General features: G+C 35.4%; 1 protein-coding gene and 1 pseudogene across 1 annotated transcript; both read left to right on the forward strand.

Moving 5' to 3' along the window:
* The first annotated feature begins 821 nt into the window (after positions 1-821).
* LOC149220510 (heterogeneous nuclear ribonucleoprotein 1-like) lies at positions 822-2,002 on the forward strand. Its single transcript, XM_089387121.1, has 2 exons — positions 822-1,043; positions 1,142-2,002. Exons 1-2 carry the CDS (start codon positions 822-824, stop codon positions 2,000-2,002), a joined length of 1,083 nt encoding a protein of 360 aa, XP_089243247.1.
* Positions 2,003-7,442: 5,440 nt separating this feature from the next.
* Positions 7,443-14,980, forward strand: part of LOC149220511 (uncharacterized) — a 43,347-nt pseudogene continuing 35,809 nt past the window's right edge.

Raw genomic sequence — 14,980 nt, forward strand, 5'->3', positions numbered from 1 at the left:
CCATTAAAAAACATATTTTTTATTATAATATTCCAAACATGTATTCTATTTTAAAAGTAACTACATGTCTTTTAAAAGTAACTATTTTTAATTGGCAAAAAATAATTAGAATAAGTTAACCAGTGAAACAAATCTTTTATAGGAAGTTGAATTTTTTACTCAAAACATTTTGGCATTGTATTTTTTATTTTTTTAAATTTAAATTTCAAATGGAAATTTTAACTACCCACCTTTTAAAAATTACTCACCAATCTATAAATAATTTTATTAAATTTATTAAAAAAAATAATAATTCAATTAACCAGGTTGGCTAATTCTGAAAATAAACTACTCAACCATCTATATATAATTTTCCATATTAAAATTTACCACTTTTAACTAATTCCAAACCTTAGTTACTGTCAACAAGCACTCTACCTTCAAAATTTAAAACTTCCTTATTTAACCGACCAGAAACTTTTTAATGGGCACGTCGCCATCTTATCATGTGGCCACGCTCTTTATATATATAGGCGCACCCTATTGACTAAAAAGTTGTTCAACCATCGGACGATCCTCCACAGTCCGCGCCTCGATACAGGATTCAATTTGTGGCGTTTTGGTATTTCAGCGAATCAGATTTTAGGGTTGTCCCTGCACTATTACTTGGGAATTAGCTCACAAATTGGATTTTTTACAACAGTTCTGTATTTGTACGTTTAATACGTTCGGTAAGTCGCTTTCTCTATTACTCTCTTACTGCGATTATTTGCGTATGTGTTTTTGTATAATTCAGATTTTATGTTTTCATGACATGGATTGTGTGTAGGCAGTGCTTTAATATGGATTCAGAGCAGGGGAAGCTCTTCATTGGTGGGATATCATCGGACACAACAGAGGAACGATTGAAAGATTATTTCAGCAACTTTGGAGATGTCCTGGAAGTAGAGATTAAGAAGGACAGGATCACAGCCAGGCTGCGGGGATTTGGCTTTATTGTTTTTGCAGATCCAGCTGTGGGAGACAGGGTTCTCTTAGAAAAGCACAACATTGATGGCCGAATGGTAACTTGCCTTTCTGTTTTGTTCTCTTGATCAGTTTGAAGATGATTTTACAAACGATGACTTTGTTCACATTTTTTGTTTTTTTATCAAAAACATAGGTGGAGGTTAAAAAGGCAATTTCCAGAAATGAGCAGCATAGGAGCAATACAGTTGGTAATGGTAGCCGTGGCCAAAGCAGGACAAAGAAAATATTTGTGGGTGGCTTAGCACCTACTGTCACTGAGAATGACTTGAGAAATTATTTTCAACAGTTTGGCACAATTATCCATGCAGCTGTAATGTTTGATCCCATAACTCAAGCATCTAGAGGGTTTGGCTTCATCATCTATGACTCAGAAAATGCTGTGGCTTTAGTTCTACAAAATCCTTTTCATCAGCTCAATGGAAAGATGGTAGAAGTCAAACAAGCAATTCCCAATGTGTTCCCTAATGGTAGAGAAGGTAATTTCGGTGCCAGCAATGCCCACGGCTTCAATTCAACTCTTGTTCCTCCAATGAACAGTAGTTATGGTTACTCTTCGTATGGATCCAGTGGGTACAATACTCCTAACTATGGAAGTGGTGCAGGATATGGACCTGCATTCAATGGAGGTAATTATGATAACACTACTTTTATGAACAATAATCGTAGCTATGTTGGGGTTCCCATTAGCTACGGGGTCCCTACAACCATGGTTTATGGAAGCACAGATAGCTCTGCTGGATATGGAGGTAGTGGCAGTGGGAGTGGGAGTGGCAGTTATGTTGGATTCCCTATTAACTATGGGGTTCCTACACCCATAGTTTATAGAAGCACAGATAGTTCTGTTGGATATGGAGGCGGAGGGAGTGGGAGTAGGGGTGGTGACATAAGTCAGTATGGGGCACCTCAAGTTGACAATGGACAGTCAAATGGCAGCAACGCTGGTTATGCAGAACAAACCGGTAGATATGAAACAGGATTTGCTCCACATGGCTAAGATCAATTCAGAATTTCAGAATTAAATATAAACTGCAGATTTTAATATACTATTGTTATTTATAAATTTTGTATATTCTTTATTTTCAGTTTCATAGTTTTTATTGTTATTTATAAATTCGGTATATTTTTTATTTTCAGTTTCATAACTTTTGTTTGGGCTGTGTTTTTCAAACTTTTATTAGTTTTTTAATTTTACAATGATGAATTTTGTATCGGAGACGTTGTCGTGATTCTATTAGAATTTTGTTTCGCTTTTCTGTGGTTTTGATGAGAAGTAACGTTTGATATTTCGGTGATTTTAGTTTTTATATGAAAGGTAGGTATAATGAGTTCTTCCTTTTTATTTATGTATTTGATTATTATATTAAGAATGAAATTAGAATAATTAATAATATTATGTTGTGATATTTTTATTCATGGATATTGATTCCATAAATTATTGGAATCATTAATAATTAATAATATTATGTTGCAATAACAAATTTAGGATTAGAGTGACCTTATAACATAAGCTCATTTGTACTCCTCTAAGTCATTAGTTAAGTTGTATAAGTAGATTACGATTAAATGGGTTTTTTAACTCATTTATAAAGTTATATATTGAGTATTTTTTTGGCAACTTTTTTGTAGATCAAGTTAAATGAGTTTCTTAACTCGTTTATAAAGTTAAATATTGAGTACTTTCTTTGCAACTTTCTTCTAGATACATCATCCTTTATATGTGGACACATAGACATCCACATCCAAGTGCACATTGATTTGAAAACCCCATTAGGTTTTCCTAATGGAAAGCTCATTTCAAGTCAACCCTAGACCTTAAAGAAGTTTGACATACCTCTATATTTCTACAAGGAGGTTAAATTAGACCTCTCACCTAAAATTTGTGCTTGTGGTGTTACACACAAGCATTTTAGCAATGTGCTTGTGTGTAACACCTTCTTTTTTACTACTAGCATCACTTAGTTGATCATTGATATCTTCCATTTGCACATATTAAACGACTTTCAAGGTTTTATTTCATAAGGGGCAAGCATAGTACACAATCTTGCCTGCATTAACTCTATGATGATATATCTTTACCATTAAAAGGTTCTTGTCATTTCACCTATGTTGATATATCTTTGTCATTAAAAGGTTCTTGTCATTTCTTCTATGATGATATATCTTTGCCATTAAAAGGTTCTTGTCATTTCTTAAGGAACCAATAATGCTCAACTATTGCTTCACTTACCTAAGGGATGGAAAAACCATTCCCTATTGGACCTTTTGAATGACAACCATGATCTTGAGATGAGTGATGATAAAGGTTTCCAAAATATGGAAAGTAGCCTTAGGAAATGGGATGCGTGATCATTGGAAGGAAGTCGTAGAGTTAGATTTGAGCATGAAGTGATGAGTCCATGACAAACCATTAATGATGTATAATGTATAAATGACATTTTATTTACAAGGGTAAATTTCTTTGTAAATTACTTATTGAACATATTTCTAACCTCTATAATGATATGTAACTATGTAAAATGACAATGATGTGTCAATAGCTTAAATGTGTTAATATTTTCTTCCCCTACTTGACTCATTCCTTCATCTACATTTCCAGCCCAATCAAAGTCTAAAAAACCTGTCAATATAACATTACTTGAATCAGTATAAACAATACCAAAATCTAAGGTTCCTTGGAGATACCTTAAGACACCTTTTGTTGCAACCCAATGGCTCTCAAGGGGCTTTGACATAAATTGGCTCAATGCACTGACTGCATAAGCCAAATTTGGCAAAGCAAAGGCTTTAGAGCCAAAGACTCTCAAATGCTTAACTGCAGGATTATATCCAAATAAAGATTCAAAAGGAGTTTTGAAATCTAAACTTCTTTTTGGACTCCTATTCTTTAGATATACAACAGTATTAATTGCTTCAACCCAAAACCCATTAGAAAGATTCTTACCTTTTAACACACTGCGAGCACACTCTAAAAGGGTTCTGTTCTTCCTCTCTGCAACCCCATTTTGTCGAGGAATGTGGGGTACTATAAACTGTTGTTATATCCCATTATCTTTGCATTATTTGAGGACATAAGCTTTCTTGTACTCTCCCCCTTGATCAGAGTATAGAATCTTGATGCTTTTACCTATCTGCTTTTCAACCATACTTCTGAATTTCTTGAAGAATTCAAAAGTGTGTCTCTTCTTCCTGAGGAAATACACCCAAGTAAATCTGTGTGTACCAGCTTGAGTATATCTCTCCTCCTATCAGCATTCACAAGAAATTCATCTTTGTGCAATTTTCCCAGTGCACATGCATAACAATCAATATGAATAGGTTTTAAAACAAGAAGACCTTCGACCATACCTCTTTTCAATAATAGCAGCAAATCATTAAAGTTAATATGGCCGAACCTCTGATGCCATAAGTCCATTGTAGTCATGGCAGATGATGTCAATGCCTGATGTGTTGCACTTTTGACAAGTCTTTAATAACACAATATGATTTATAAAACTATACCTTAAGATTTTAATCAGTTATCGTAGAGACAGAGATCAACTTCTTTTTTATCCTTGGTACATATATAACATTATGCATATGTCTAATATTTCCATCAGGCAAAACAACAGAAATATTACCATAACTTTTTAATTTGGTACCCTCTATCATCGCCAATATAGATGTTTGCTCCACTGTTGGTCTCTTTGAAGTCTTCAAACCACTATCTAATCCCTGTCATGTGGATGGATGCACCTGAGTCCACAAACCATGTATTTTCTTCATCATCCTTAGCCGAAAGCGCAGAGTCAGATATGAACATTCTAAGGTTCTGACTTTGTGCCTCATTAGAAAAATGACATGCATGCTGTTTATGTCTCTTTTGGCCTTCATCAAACTTCTTCTTCATGCAATATCTGGCTATATGCCCTGTTCTACCACAATAAAAAAATTTGGTCGTAGAGGCATTTATATTGAAAGACGTACCATGAGGTTGGGGCATCTTTCTCTATGGGATTGCACTGCTCTTCTATGTTGCATTTGGCTTTCCTCTAAAGGGCTTTTTCTTCGCCATTAAGGCCAGATATGAACTCTAATGTTTATGAGTCAGCCGCCTTTCCTCCTCTTGCATGAGGATCCTTGTCAATTCTTCAAACTCGGGGGCTTTTTCTCTTGCATTCAAGCCAGTGATGAACATCTGATATTCGTCAGTCATACCATTCATGGTAATCATGACCAAATCTGTATTTGGCATAGATACACCGATAACACCCAACTTGTTCTTGAGCTCCTTGATCCGCAAAATAAATGCTACAACTATCTCATTCTCCTCCATCTTGATGGATAGAATCTTGTCCTTCAAGAACAACAATCGATTGGTGTTATTGACCTCATAGAAATCCTTGAGTGTTTTCCAGATCCCTGGTGCAGTCTTGCAATCACAAATATGGGGAATAACACAATATTTGACCGACAATTTCAGGAGCATTCTCACCTTAGTCTCCTACTTGTCCCTGTCTTGGATTGTTGTTGTTGTTCCTCCTGCAGTCAAGTTCGGCTTCACCTCATCATTATTCACAATTGCCCATGCATTGTGTCACTCAAGTAGGGTTTGCAGCTTCAATTTCCAACCAAAATAATTGGATCCATCCAGCTTGTTATTCTCATTCAGGTATGCTTTTGCTAATTGATTATTCATCTTGAATAATAAAAAAAAACTTTAACCCCAACAACCTAAAAAACAACCCCAAATATTCAATACTGCAAATGCCAGATCCAATGAAAATTGAGCCAAATCCCCTTTTTTTTTTGAAGAGATCACTTCAATTCTTTCTTAATAAAAAATGCCCCCTTTATCAAATAATAAGCCCCCTTTTTTAAATTAAAGAATTAAATTTAAAAAAAAAATTAATTTAAAAGACTTTAATTAAATTCTTAATTAAAAAACAAAAAATCCAAACTCCTTTTCTACTTGATCGTAGTCCTTTCAAAACAAAGCCTCAATTATTTCTCCACCAGCCCAATCATTGCTTTTTTCTCATGTAATGATCTGATATCACATTGGCACCCACTTTGGAGAGGAGGAGAAGCAAACCCAAAAAACACTCTCTTCTCGGGCTGTGTAAGGGATCTCAGCCTCTGTCAGTAGCGAAAAAAATAGCACCCTCTTCAGACTTCGTTAGATTCAACATCAGCAAATAGATTCAGACTCAACGACTTCGACTCTTTTCAGAGCTTGAGCCCACGCGCAGCGTTCCTCAGCCTTCTCCCACGGCAGTGTCTACGATCTCTCACAGGAAACGTCGGCCGCCAGGCAAGAGATCTGAATGAACTACAGGCAAGGGATCTCGGCCTCCAGGGAAGGGATCTTGGCCTCCGCTTACAATATTTCGACCTCCTCTGATACCATCGTGACTTTCAAGCGACGGCTGAAGAAATTGTCCAATTCATTCCCAAAAGAACAATCGTGGTGACAATATCACAACAGCAGGAAGTTTCAACGCGGCTTCTCCTCGGCCTTATGTACAATTGTTCCCGATAAATCCATGTAACACGAAGACAGCATCTCTTTGCAGCGTCCACACACCTCCAATCCACAGGATTCTCACCGTAGCAGCAGGCACGCTCGGCCTCAAGCTCCTTCACCCATTGATCGATAGCGGCTCAGAGTGATCCAAAACCCGTCAGTGATCCAAAATGTTGGTGCAGCACAGAAAAAATCGCGACCTCTTCCTCGACAGTCTCAGCTTCCTCCACGACAATCCCGCGGTGATCCAAAAACGGATTCAACTCCAAATAAACCAAATCCACGGCGGCCTCTACTTGTTCGCCACCTCTTCACCGCAGACTTCCTCCTCTTCATGGTCGGCGCGAGTCAAGAATGGTCTACTCGCGTCGTTTTTGAAAATAAAAATCGCGTAAGGCCATAACTGAATCAACGTGGCAATCACCCTTAAAAATGCGTTGATCGCCCTCCAACTGCGCCTGTTAAATTTATGCCTCCACTCAGGTTACACGCCGTCCTTATCCCTGAAGCTCTGGTACCATGTCAAAAATATAAGAATCAACTTTATTGAATCAAACTTGAGTAGCTCAGAAGTCTGGAACACCATTTCGAGACTGCCTTTGCAGAACGCACTCTATCTTACATGCATCACATGAGGAATATATATATAATTTACAGAAATTGGGAAGTTGAAACAACACCCTAGAAAATAGGAACAAACTCCTAATCTAAATTTCGGTTTGCACCGTCATTCCATTAAGACATTTTTTCATTACTCTCAACAAAAACAATTTCCAAAAATGAGCAACATAGGAGCAATACAGTTGGTAATGGTAGCCATGGCCAAATTAGGGCAAAGAAAATATTTGTGGGTGGCTTAGCACCTACAGTCACTGAGAATGACATGAGAAATTATTTTCAGTAGTTTGGGACAATTATCCATGCGGCCGTAATGTTTGATACCATAACTCAAGCACCTAGAGGGTTTGGCTTCATCATCTATGACTCAAAAAGTGATGTGGATTTAGTTCTACAAAATCCCTTTCATCAGCTCAATGGAAAGATAGTAGAAGTCAAACAAGCAATTCCCAAGTTGTTCCCTAATGGTAGAGGAGGTAATTTTGGTGCCAACAATTATCGCAGCTTCCATTCAACTCTTGTTCCTCCAGTGAATAATAGTTATGGTTACTGTTCATATGGACCTAGTGGGTACAATACTCCTAATTATGGAAGTGGTGTAGGATATGGACTTGCCTTCAACAAAGGTAACTATGATAACACTACTTTTATGAACAATATCGTAGCTATGTTGGAGTTCCCATTAGCTATGGGGTCCTTACAACCATGGTTTATGGAAGCACAGATAGATCTGTTGGATATGGAGGTAGAGGGAGTGGGAGTGGGAGTTTTGTTGGATTCCCCATCAGGTACGGGGTTCCTACAGAAAAAGTTTGTGGAAGCGCAGATCGCTGAGCTTATCTCGATTGTAGGTTGCTCAAGTTTGTTGATGGGCCTCATCCATCTATGTTGTTCGGTTAATGTGGTCAATGCTTTCAATATTCTAACAACTTCGCAACTCTCTTGATTTCTGGCACCCTGCACCACTCCGGCTCCCAAAAGCGAATGCAAGTGGTGGATAAGTCATCAATTTAAATGCATTTAATGCAACCTCGACACTAAAGGATTTCAAAATTCAAATATCTTCCCACCTGGGATTTCAAATTGAAAAATGGCGCGCAGAGTTTCTACAACATATTATTGAATAGGGAAGAAATGGTTCTCTACCTCATTTTGAGCTTCTCGGGTGTTGGCACCATCCCCCACTGCACCAACATCGCAGACAACTTCATAATGGACATAAGCAAGAGGCTCCTCATCGCGAGATATCTTTTCCATCTAGGGTTGCGGCTGCTCCTTCCGAGTTTTCAAAACTAACTTAACTTGTAATTCTTCATTTACTATTAAAACTAACTTAACTTATAATAATAGTAGTAAAGGCTAGAAGTTAGCAGATAAAACAAGAGATTTTATTTATGATGAAATGGCCAAAAACTAGATAGAAGATTTCTTATATCAAATAATTTATGTATTTCTTTGCAAAAGTTCTCACTTGAAAATGGTAAAAATGGTAAGACCTTTGGGTGCATAAATAAAACAAGAGATTTTATTTATGATGAAATGGAGAGAATATTTCTTATATAAAATAATTTATTTATTTCTTATTTGAACTCATTGTTAATCTGAATAAAAAATATGTTATCAAATATATTATTTTGAAATTGTCATTTTGTTTGTTTGAACTCCTTGTTACTTTGAATAAAACATATGCTGTCAAATATATTATTTTGAAATTTTCATTTGAAATTAAGCTTTTTTTATTAATATTTTTTAGGGTCATATTATATTTTAAGCTAAATTTGTTTAGCTTCACAATATGTTTTGTCATAAAAATATATTAGACAAACCTTTTAAATAAATAAGATAATGGAAAAATAGTTTTTTACCTACTATTCTATATTTCTCTATGTGTGGGTCACTAACCATGGAGATGTATTCCATAGATTATATTATACTAATGACCCATATGATAGGATGTAGATTTCATCTACTTTGGATTGCCACGTGGGTTCCTCATTGAGGGTCTCTTTGGTATGCACATCCTTTCCCTTATCAGAGGATGATGTCTTAAAAGAATTGATGAAGCATATGTATGTATCACCAGTGGCGCCGTGAAAATGGAGAATCTAGTTGTGCACACAAAGATTTCATTTGTTGCATGTGCAATTACGCTGAAAACATTTGGTTTTCTTTGTTAGAAAATTTCATCATTATAGTTCTGCAAGTTGGCTAAATTTACTTCAAACGGATGATTTTTGGAAGTAGTAACTCAAGAATCGACCCACTAATTGAAATGTGAAACATTTGAATACACTTATTTGTTGGAAATTGATGTCACTTGATATCTGATATTGATAACTGGAGACTACTCAAATATTAGTCCAAACTGCCAGTGAAAGACTCATTGTTTGAAATACCCCATGTAAAATTGTTGTTAGAGAAGATCGGGAATAGAAAACAGAGATACCATAGAATGTTCAAGATATTAGTTTAAGACTACTTCCAACAGTGAGAAAAAGACAAAAAACATATACTACAATGAAATGTCCATTATGGACCCTCTTGATTGTCTTGACTCTACATTCTTCCATCTCCCTGCATTGATTTGAACTAAACAAAGTGTTTTTGAAATAGTCTCCAAGACAAATGAGATGTGTTATACTGCAATTTTAGGATTTTGAATTTAAATTTAAAACTCAAACAAACCGCCCCATCATATTTAATACTTAAACTACCTTTCCAACTCACCATATCACTTACTCAACCCTTTGGAAATTGTAGCAGTGATCCTAACGAAGATTACTTCAAAATAAGGGGTTGACAGAAAATGGATGACCAAAATATGGGAGGAAGGGAACGCTGGAAAAGTGTCAATAATATAAATACCATAAATGCATACATATGGATAACATAGTCATAGGGATAATGCTCATCGTTTTCCCACTACTCATCGTTAAATAATCGATACATTGAAAAAATAGATTTTGGAATCAATTCAAGAAAAACTATGACATTAATAACTCTAGCCAATAGGAATTGTAACCCATAGTAATTATAACCAATGATAACTATTACCACAATTACTCTAGCTAACAAGAAATTTGATCAATGAATGAATAAGATGATCATAGGTTGTTTTTCATAATAGTTCTCTGATCAAGAAATTCCTTATAACTATGACTAATGAACATTGATTATAGTTATTGTGAGTCAAGGTTCCTAACTAACAAAAGAATTATTCCCTAGAACTATGACTAAAAAACAAAGGTCGTAGGTTAATTTCATAGTCAAAGCTCTCACATCATAATTCTTGTGGTCATGATTCTTGTAAAATAAAGTAAAAATTCCTAATTGACAAGGGAACTATGAACAACAAAGGAATGATCCATAAGGTCATAGTTCCTAAGGGCCAAATTTCTTGAGGTCATAGTTCCTAAGGGTTAAAGTTCTCAAGTTCAGAGTTCTTGTATGACATAGTTACTATGGCCACATTTCTTGTGGGTTGTATTTTCTATTGGTTAGAGATTCCAATGATAAGAAAGCTCATAAAATTTCTACAATGAGAGTCAATGAAGTGCTTAATGGAAAATGAGAGGGAGGGAAATATATATATATATATATATATATATATATATATATATAGAGCGAGAGAGAGAGAGAGAGAGAGAGAGAGAGTAGAAAATTTGTAAATGGAAATAGAGAGATAGAGAGTGTTGGGAATAAATTATTCATAATGGTATAAACAACAATTGCATCCATAAGATTCCATTCCATCAAATTCCACAATACTAGGGTTTTCAAACTGCACAAAACTAAGGTCTTCAAATTTCACTTCAATATACATTGAGAGAGATCACCAACTTGTGTTGCAAGGTCAATATGGAATGTTTACTTACGTTGTCTAATTATCCACTCAAATTTTGATGCAGGAGCATCTAGGTCTAGCCAGTAATGTGATGGAGTGGTCACATGTTGTGGCTAATGCAAGTTTGGAGGAAGACTTGGTTGTTTAATTTGTATTAATTTCAAGTACATGTAAGTAGTTAATTATTGCCTAATTCTGAACTGAATTGGGAAATAAGTGGCAAGTGATCCTCCTTGTGTGGAGATTAAGCCAATTAGCTATATTGATTTGTTAGAGTAGGATATGATTTCTAGGAATAGAGTGAATTCCTTCATTTGTGGAAGGAAATTGTTAGACAGATCATATATGTGTTCCTTTATTTTCTGAAAGAAAGGGAGAGAGGATCAGAGAGGATTCGAAAGTAATGTAAGCCTACGAGTATCGTAGGAGGAAAAGGCCACTATTTTGCAGAATCAGGCCAGAGAGGATTGAGGAGTGGAGTTAGTACAACGAGAGAGAGTGTGGATTGCATTTTTTGAGACAAAGGTCTTTATCTGTGTAATCTGGCCCAAGGCCAAGACTTTGTTACTTGTTTATTGTGAATAAATCAATGTTGTGTGTATAATAATATAAACAGCCCAGGGAGGCCTCAAATACTTGTCATTTTCTCTGTATTGGGATGAATTTGGTGTTGGCCTGTGTTTTCATACTTTACAGTGGAAATCCTTGTGGTTAAGGAAAATTTGGTGTAGTTTGGCTGCGCAAGCGGAAATCCCATTTACACAAGGAAATTGAGCTAAACACTTAGCAGATTCGGGGAAGCGGACTTGAAATTTTATGAGCAAGAGTTTTGGGTCTTATTGGGTTTGGCATATGTATCACATCGCATAGTTGGATCAACGCATATTAAAGGCCTGATCCCCAAACCTTGTGATTTCCGATTGCGACATATGGTATCGGAGGATGGAAGTGGAGGCGGTATATTGTAAAGCGGCATATTGCAACCGCCGATAGCAATTAGCGATATCGCATCAGACCTCCGCCGAGTGATAGCGCCGATAGTTGTGGACCATTGGAACCCCGATCGCCGATATTGCAATTCAATCTGAGCCGTCCAATCGGCCAGATCCCGATCCGCGACATTATCACATATTTGTTTAAAAAAGGGAAAAAAATGTTGTTTTGGCATTTTCCAAGGGTATTTCAATTCCAAAATGGAAAGGCATATATCTTGTGGAAAAGGGTGTAAAGTGGGGTTTTAAGGCTAAATGCATCTAAAACGCTTTTGATATGCATATGTGTGGGCATGAAGCTTTAAAGGTCCATTAAGGGGAAAATGGGTCCCGATAAGGTATACTGGTTATGGCGGCCTTAAGGTTGCGTCAAATTCGAACTCACTATATTGGAGATTCCTCATTCCACATTGAAAGGGTTTTCAAATTCTACAAAGCTAGGGTTTTCATAGTGCATAATACTAAGGTTTTCAAATTTCATAATGATATTTCCTAATAATGCAAATACATTTTTGAGCCATGCTAAGCAAGTAGCCTATCTTGGGCCTTACGGAGCCTAGACAACTAGGAACATGTGTGTATTCCTAAGAACAAGCACACATTCTTGTGGGCATGTGTTCCTCATGATAGCCCCATTTCCACTTTTGGGGTCATCATTCTTGTGCAAGTGACCTTAGTTGATTCTCACTAGTTTTTTCAATTATGCATAATCCTTCTTAAGGTCTCGTTATATAATTTCTCACAACATTCCTTCATACACTTCATGCTAGGTGTTTCTCATTAGTCTACTTAGTTTATTTCTTTTGCCACATATGAAGTCATTGCCACACATATGTGATTCCACAACCACTTTCCACATGGTTATTTACAATATACCAGTATAATGCTAAGTTATTTCATCATGACCATTCCCTAATTACAAAAGCCTCCATCATGTCCTAGTTGACTTCTTACACTTGTTTGGGAAAATTTCACATATTTAACTTTATGTATCTATTTATTACTCTTTTAGGTTCATCTCATCATTATAGATTGGTCATGGTTACGAGCATTGCAATAGGTTATCATCATTAATTTCTTAAAACCTCCTTTTCTTTATACTTATTTTTCTATCTTCTCATAGGTTTTGTATTCCTTGAGGGGCAAGTTTCTTCCAATTTTGACTTCATTCTTATGTAATTTAGGGAATTATGATACTATTTCTCATCTATAATTTCTCTTGATCCAGATCGAATTATTATATTGTTAGCCATCTATCTCAATACTTTCAGAGTGGAAGAATTACATCAATCAACTTGTAAGGTCTTTTTATCAATGGGTCCCAATTTGGAAAAATTGGGTATGAAATCTTCCAGAGCCATTTTGAGGCATTAAAAAAAATTTGGGGTAAAAAAATTATCGCTTGTGCGAGACCATTTGGTAGCTTGAAGTTTGTATGCAAAATTTATGCCTCTTGAAATTTGATCTACCATACTGACCACCATGGTACAAGTCGACATCACGTTAATCTTTGTTACTCATGCATATGGGGCTAGCCGTGTGTGGAATTTCAAAAAGACTCTAGAAGGTCCAAAATCGTAACTCTAATTAAGGGTTGAGGGAATCAAACCTTTCATATAGTTAGTTATTGGGTTATGTTAAATACTAGTCCACTAGGAGGAGTAGGGATTCCATTTCATGCTATTATATTTTCTTCCATATTTGGGCAAAGCAATTGGGAGTGGGATGTTAGAGAGAAAAAAGGGGCTTAAGATTTTGTAGCAACTTTACAAGATACTGGTCTTAGGTAACTCTATAGAGAGTACCACTTTCTTTGCATCTACACATTTTTCCATAGTAGAGAATAGAGATCAAAGCAACCTCACCTTCTAGCTAGGTTTCTCTTGTAAGGCTTTCCCAAGGAAAAAAAATGTGCCTATTTTGGTTAATGTGTGTATGTCTTTTCAATCTATATTGCTTGCATTTCGGCTAATTTATGTCTAAACATACAAACAATAAATAAAGAATTAGGTATCTAAAAAGAATTAACATTCACAGTAAAAATTTCAATATTTTATCAGATCTATTATGATAAATTGTTCCAATGGAATATCCACGGCAATTATCATCTCCACATCTTGCCTGAACGACTAATGACTTCTTTACTACCACTTGCTACGTCGGTCAGTTTAACATATTATGTGATTGTATGTTACTTTACCTTTGATGTTCTTTTCTTATTTTATCGCCATTCTTCCCATCTTCAAAATGCAACATCCTCAAAGCAAGTAAATCCAATAACCATTAATTAGGAGTTAGGCTCAACAATCATCTTGAATCCATTTTATATTTGAACCCATCATTCATATCAACTGGAATTGCATTTTCAAACTATGCCATGATGGTTAGGTTGTTACTTTCATCAATAGTATCAAAAGATTTTATTATGAGGACAAGTATAAAAGGCAAACACTACATAAAATAATTACTAAAATTTATTTTCCCACATATTACAACTATATATTAGTTATATCGATATTCTCTTACCCTTGTAGCAGTAAATAAGGTTCCAAATTTATTTATCCTCCCTTAATTGACTATATAAACCTCATTATATCTAAAGTGTAATAATAAACCTTTATATTCACATAAAGTTACTCATATTCATGAAGTCATATAATTTCAATTTACTTTTGTTTTTTGAATGGTTATACACATTTTTCAATAACCAAATTATCTTCATCATAAATTAGTCCACAATAGTAAAATTACTATTTATACAAAAATATAAATCACAATAAAGATAAATGTAAAAGTGTTTCCCAAAAGTTTCATATGAAACCATTGACTTATTACATATTAACTCGTTACATGTCTTACTTTTTTGAACTTGTTATAGAATATCTGAATTCATTTTAATCATTCTTCCAAATTGTGGAATGTGCAATTCTCTAAGTTTAAAATTTTGTTTTAAACCATTGCACTAAATTACATCTTAACAAATCTCATATAAAGATATTACCAATTAAATAAAAT

The sequence above is a fragment of the Pinus tabuliformis genome, chromosome Q, assembly GCF_031772625.1.
Source record: "Pinus tabuliformis cultivar Carrire ecotype Pingquan chromosome Q, CPIR1, whole genome shotgun sequence".
In the NCBI taxonomy this organism is placed as follows: domain Eukaryota; kingdom Viridiplantae; phylum Streptophyta; class Pinopsida; order Pinales; family Pinaceae; genus Pinus; species Pinus tabuliformis.

What these genes read in the sequence shown, in the direction of transcription:
- LOC149220510 (XM_089387121.1), top strand. Translation starts at nt 822, where the DNA reads ATGGATTCAGAGCAGGGGAAGCTCTTCATTGGTGGGATATCATCGGAC. An exon ending in ACAACATTGATGGCCGAATG is followed by an intron (nt 1,044 to 1,141) that starts GTAACTTGCCTT and finishes TCAAAAACATAG; the next exon opens with GTGGAGGTTAAAAAGGCAAT.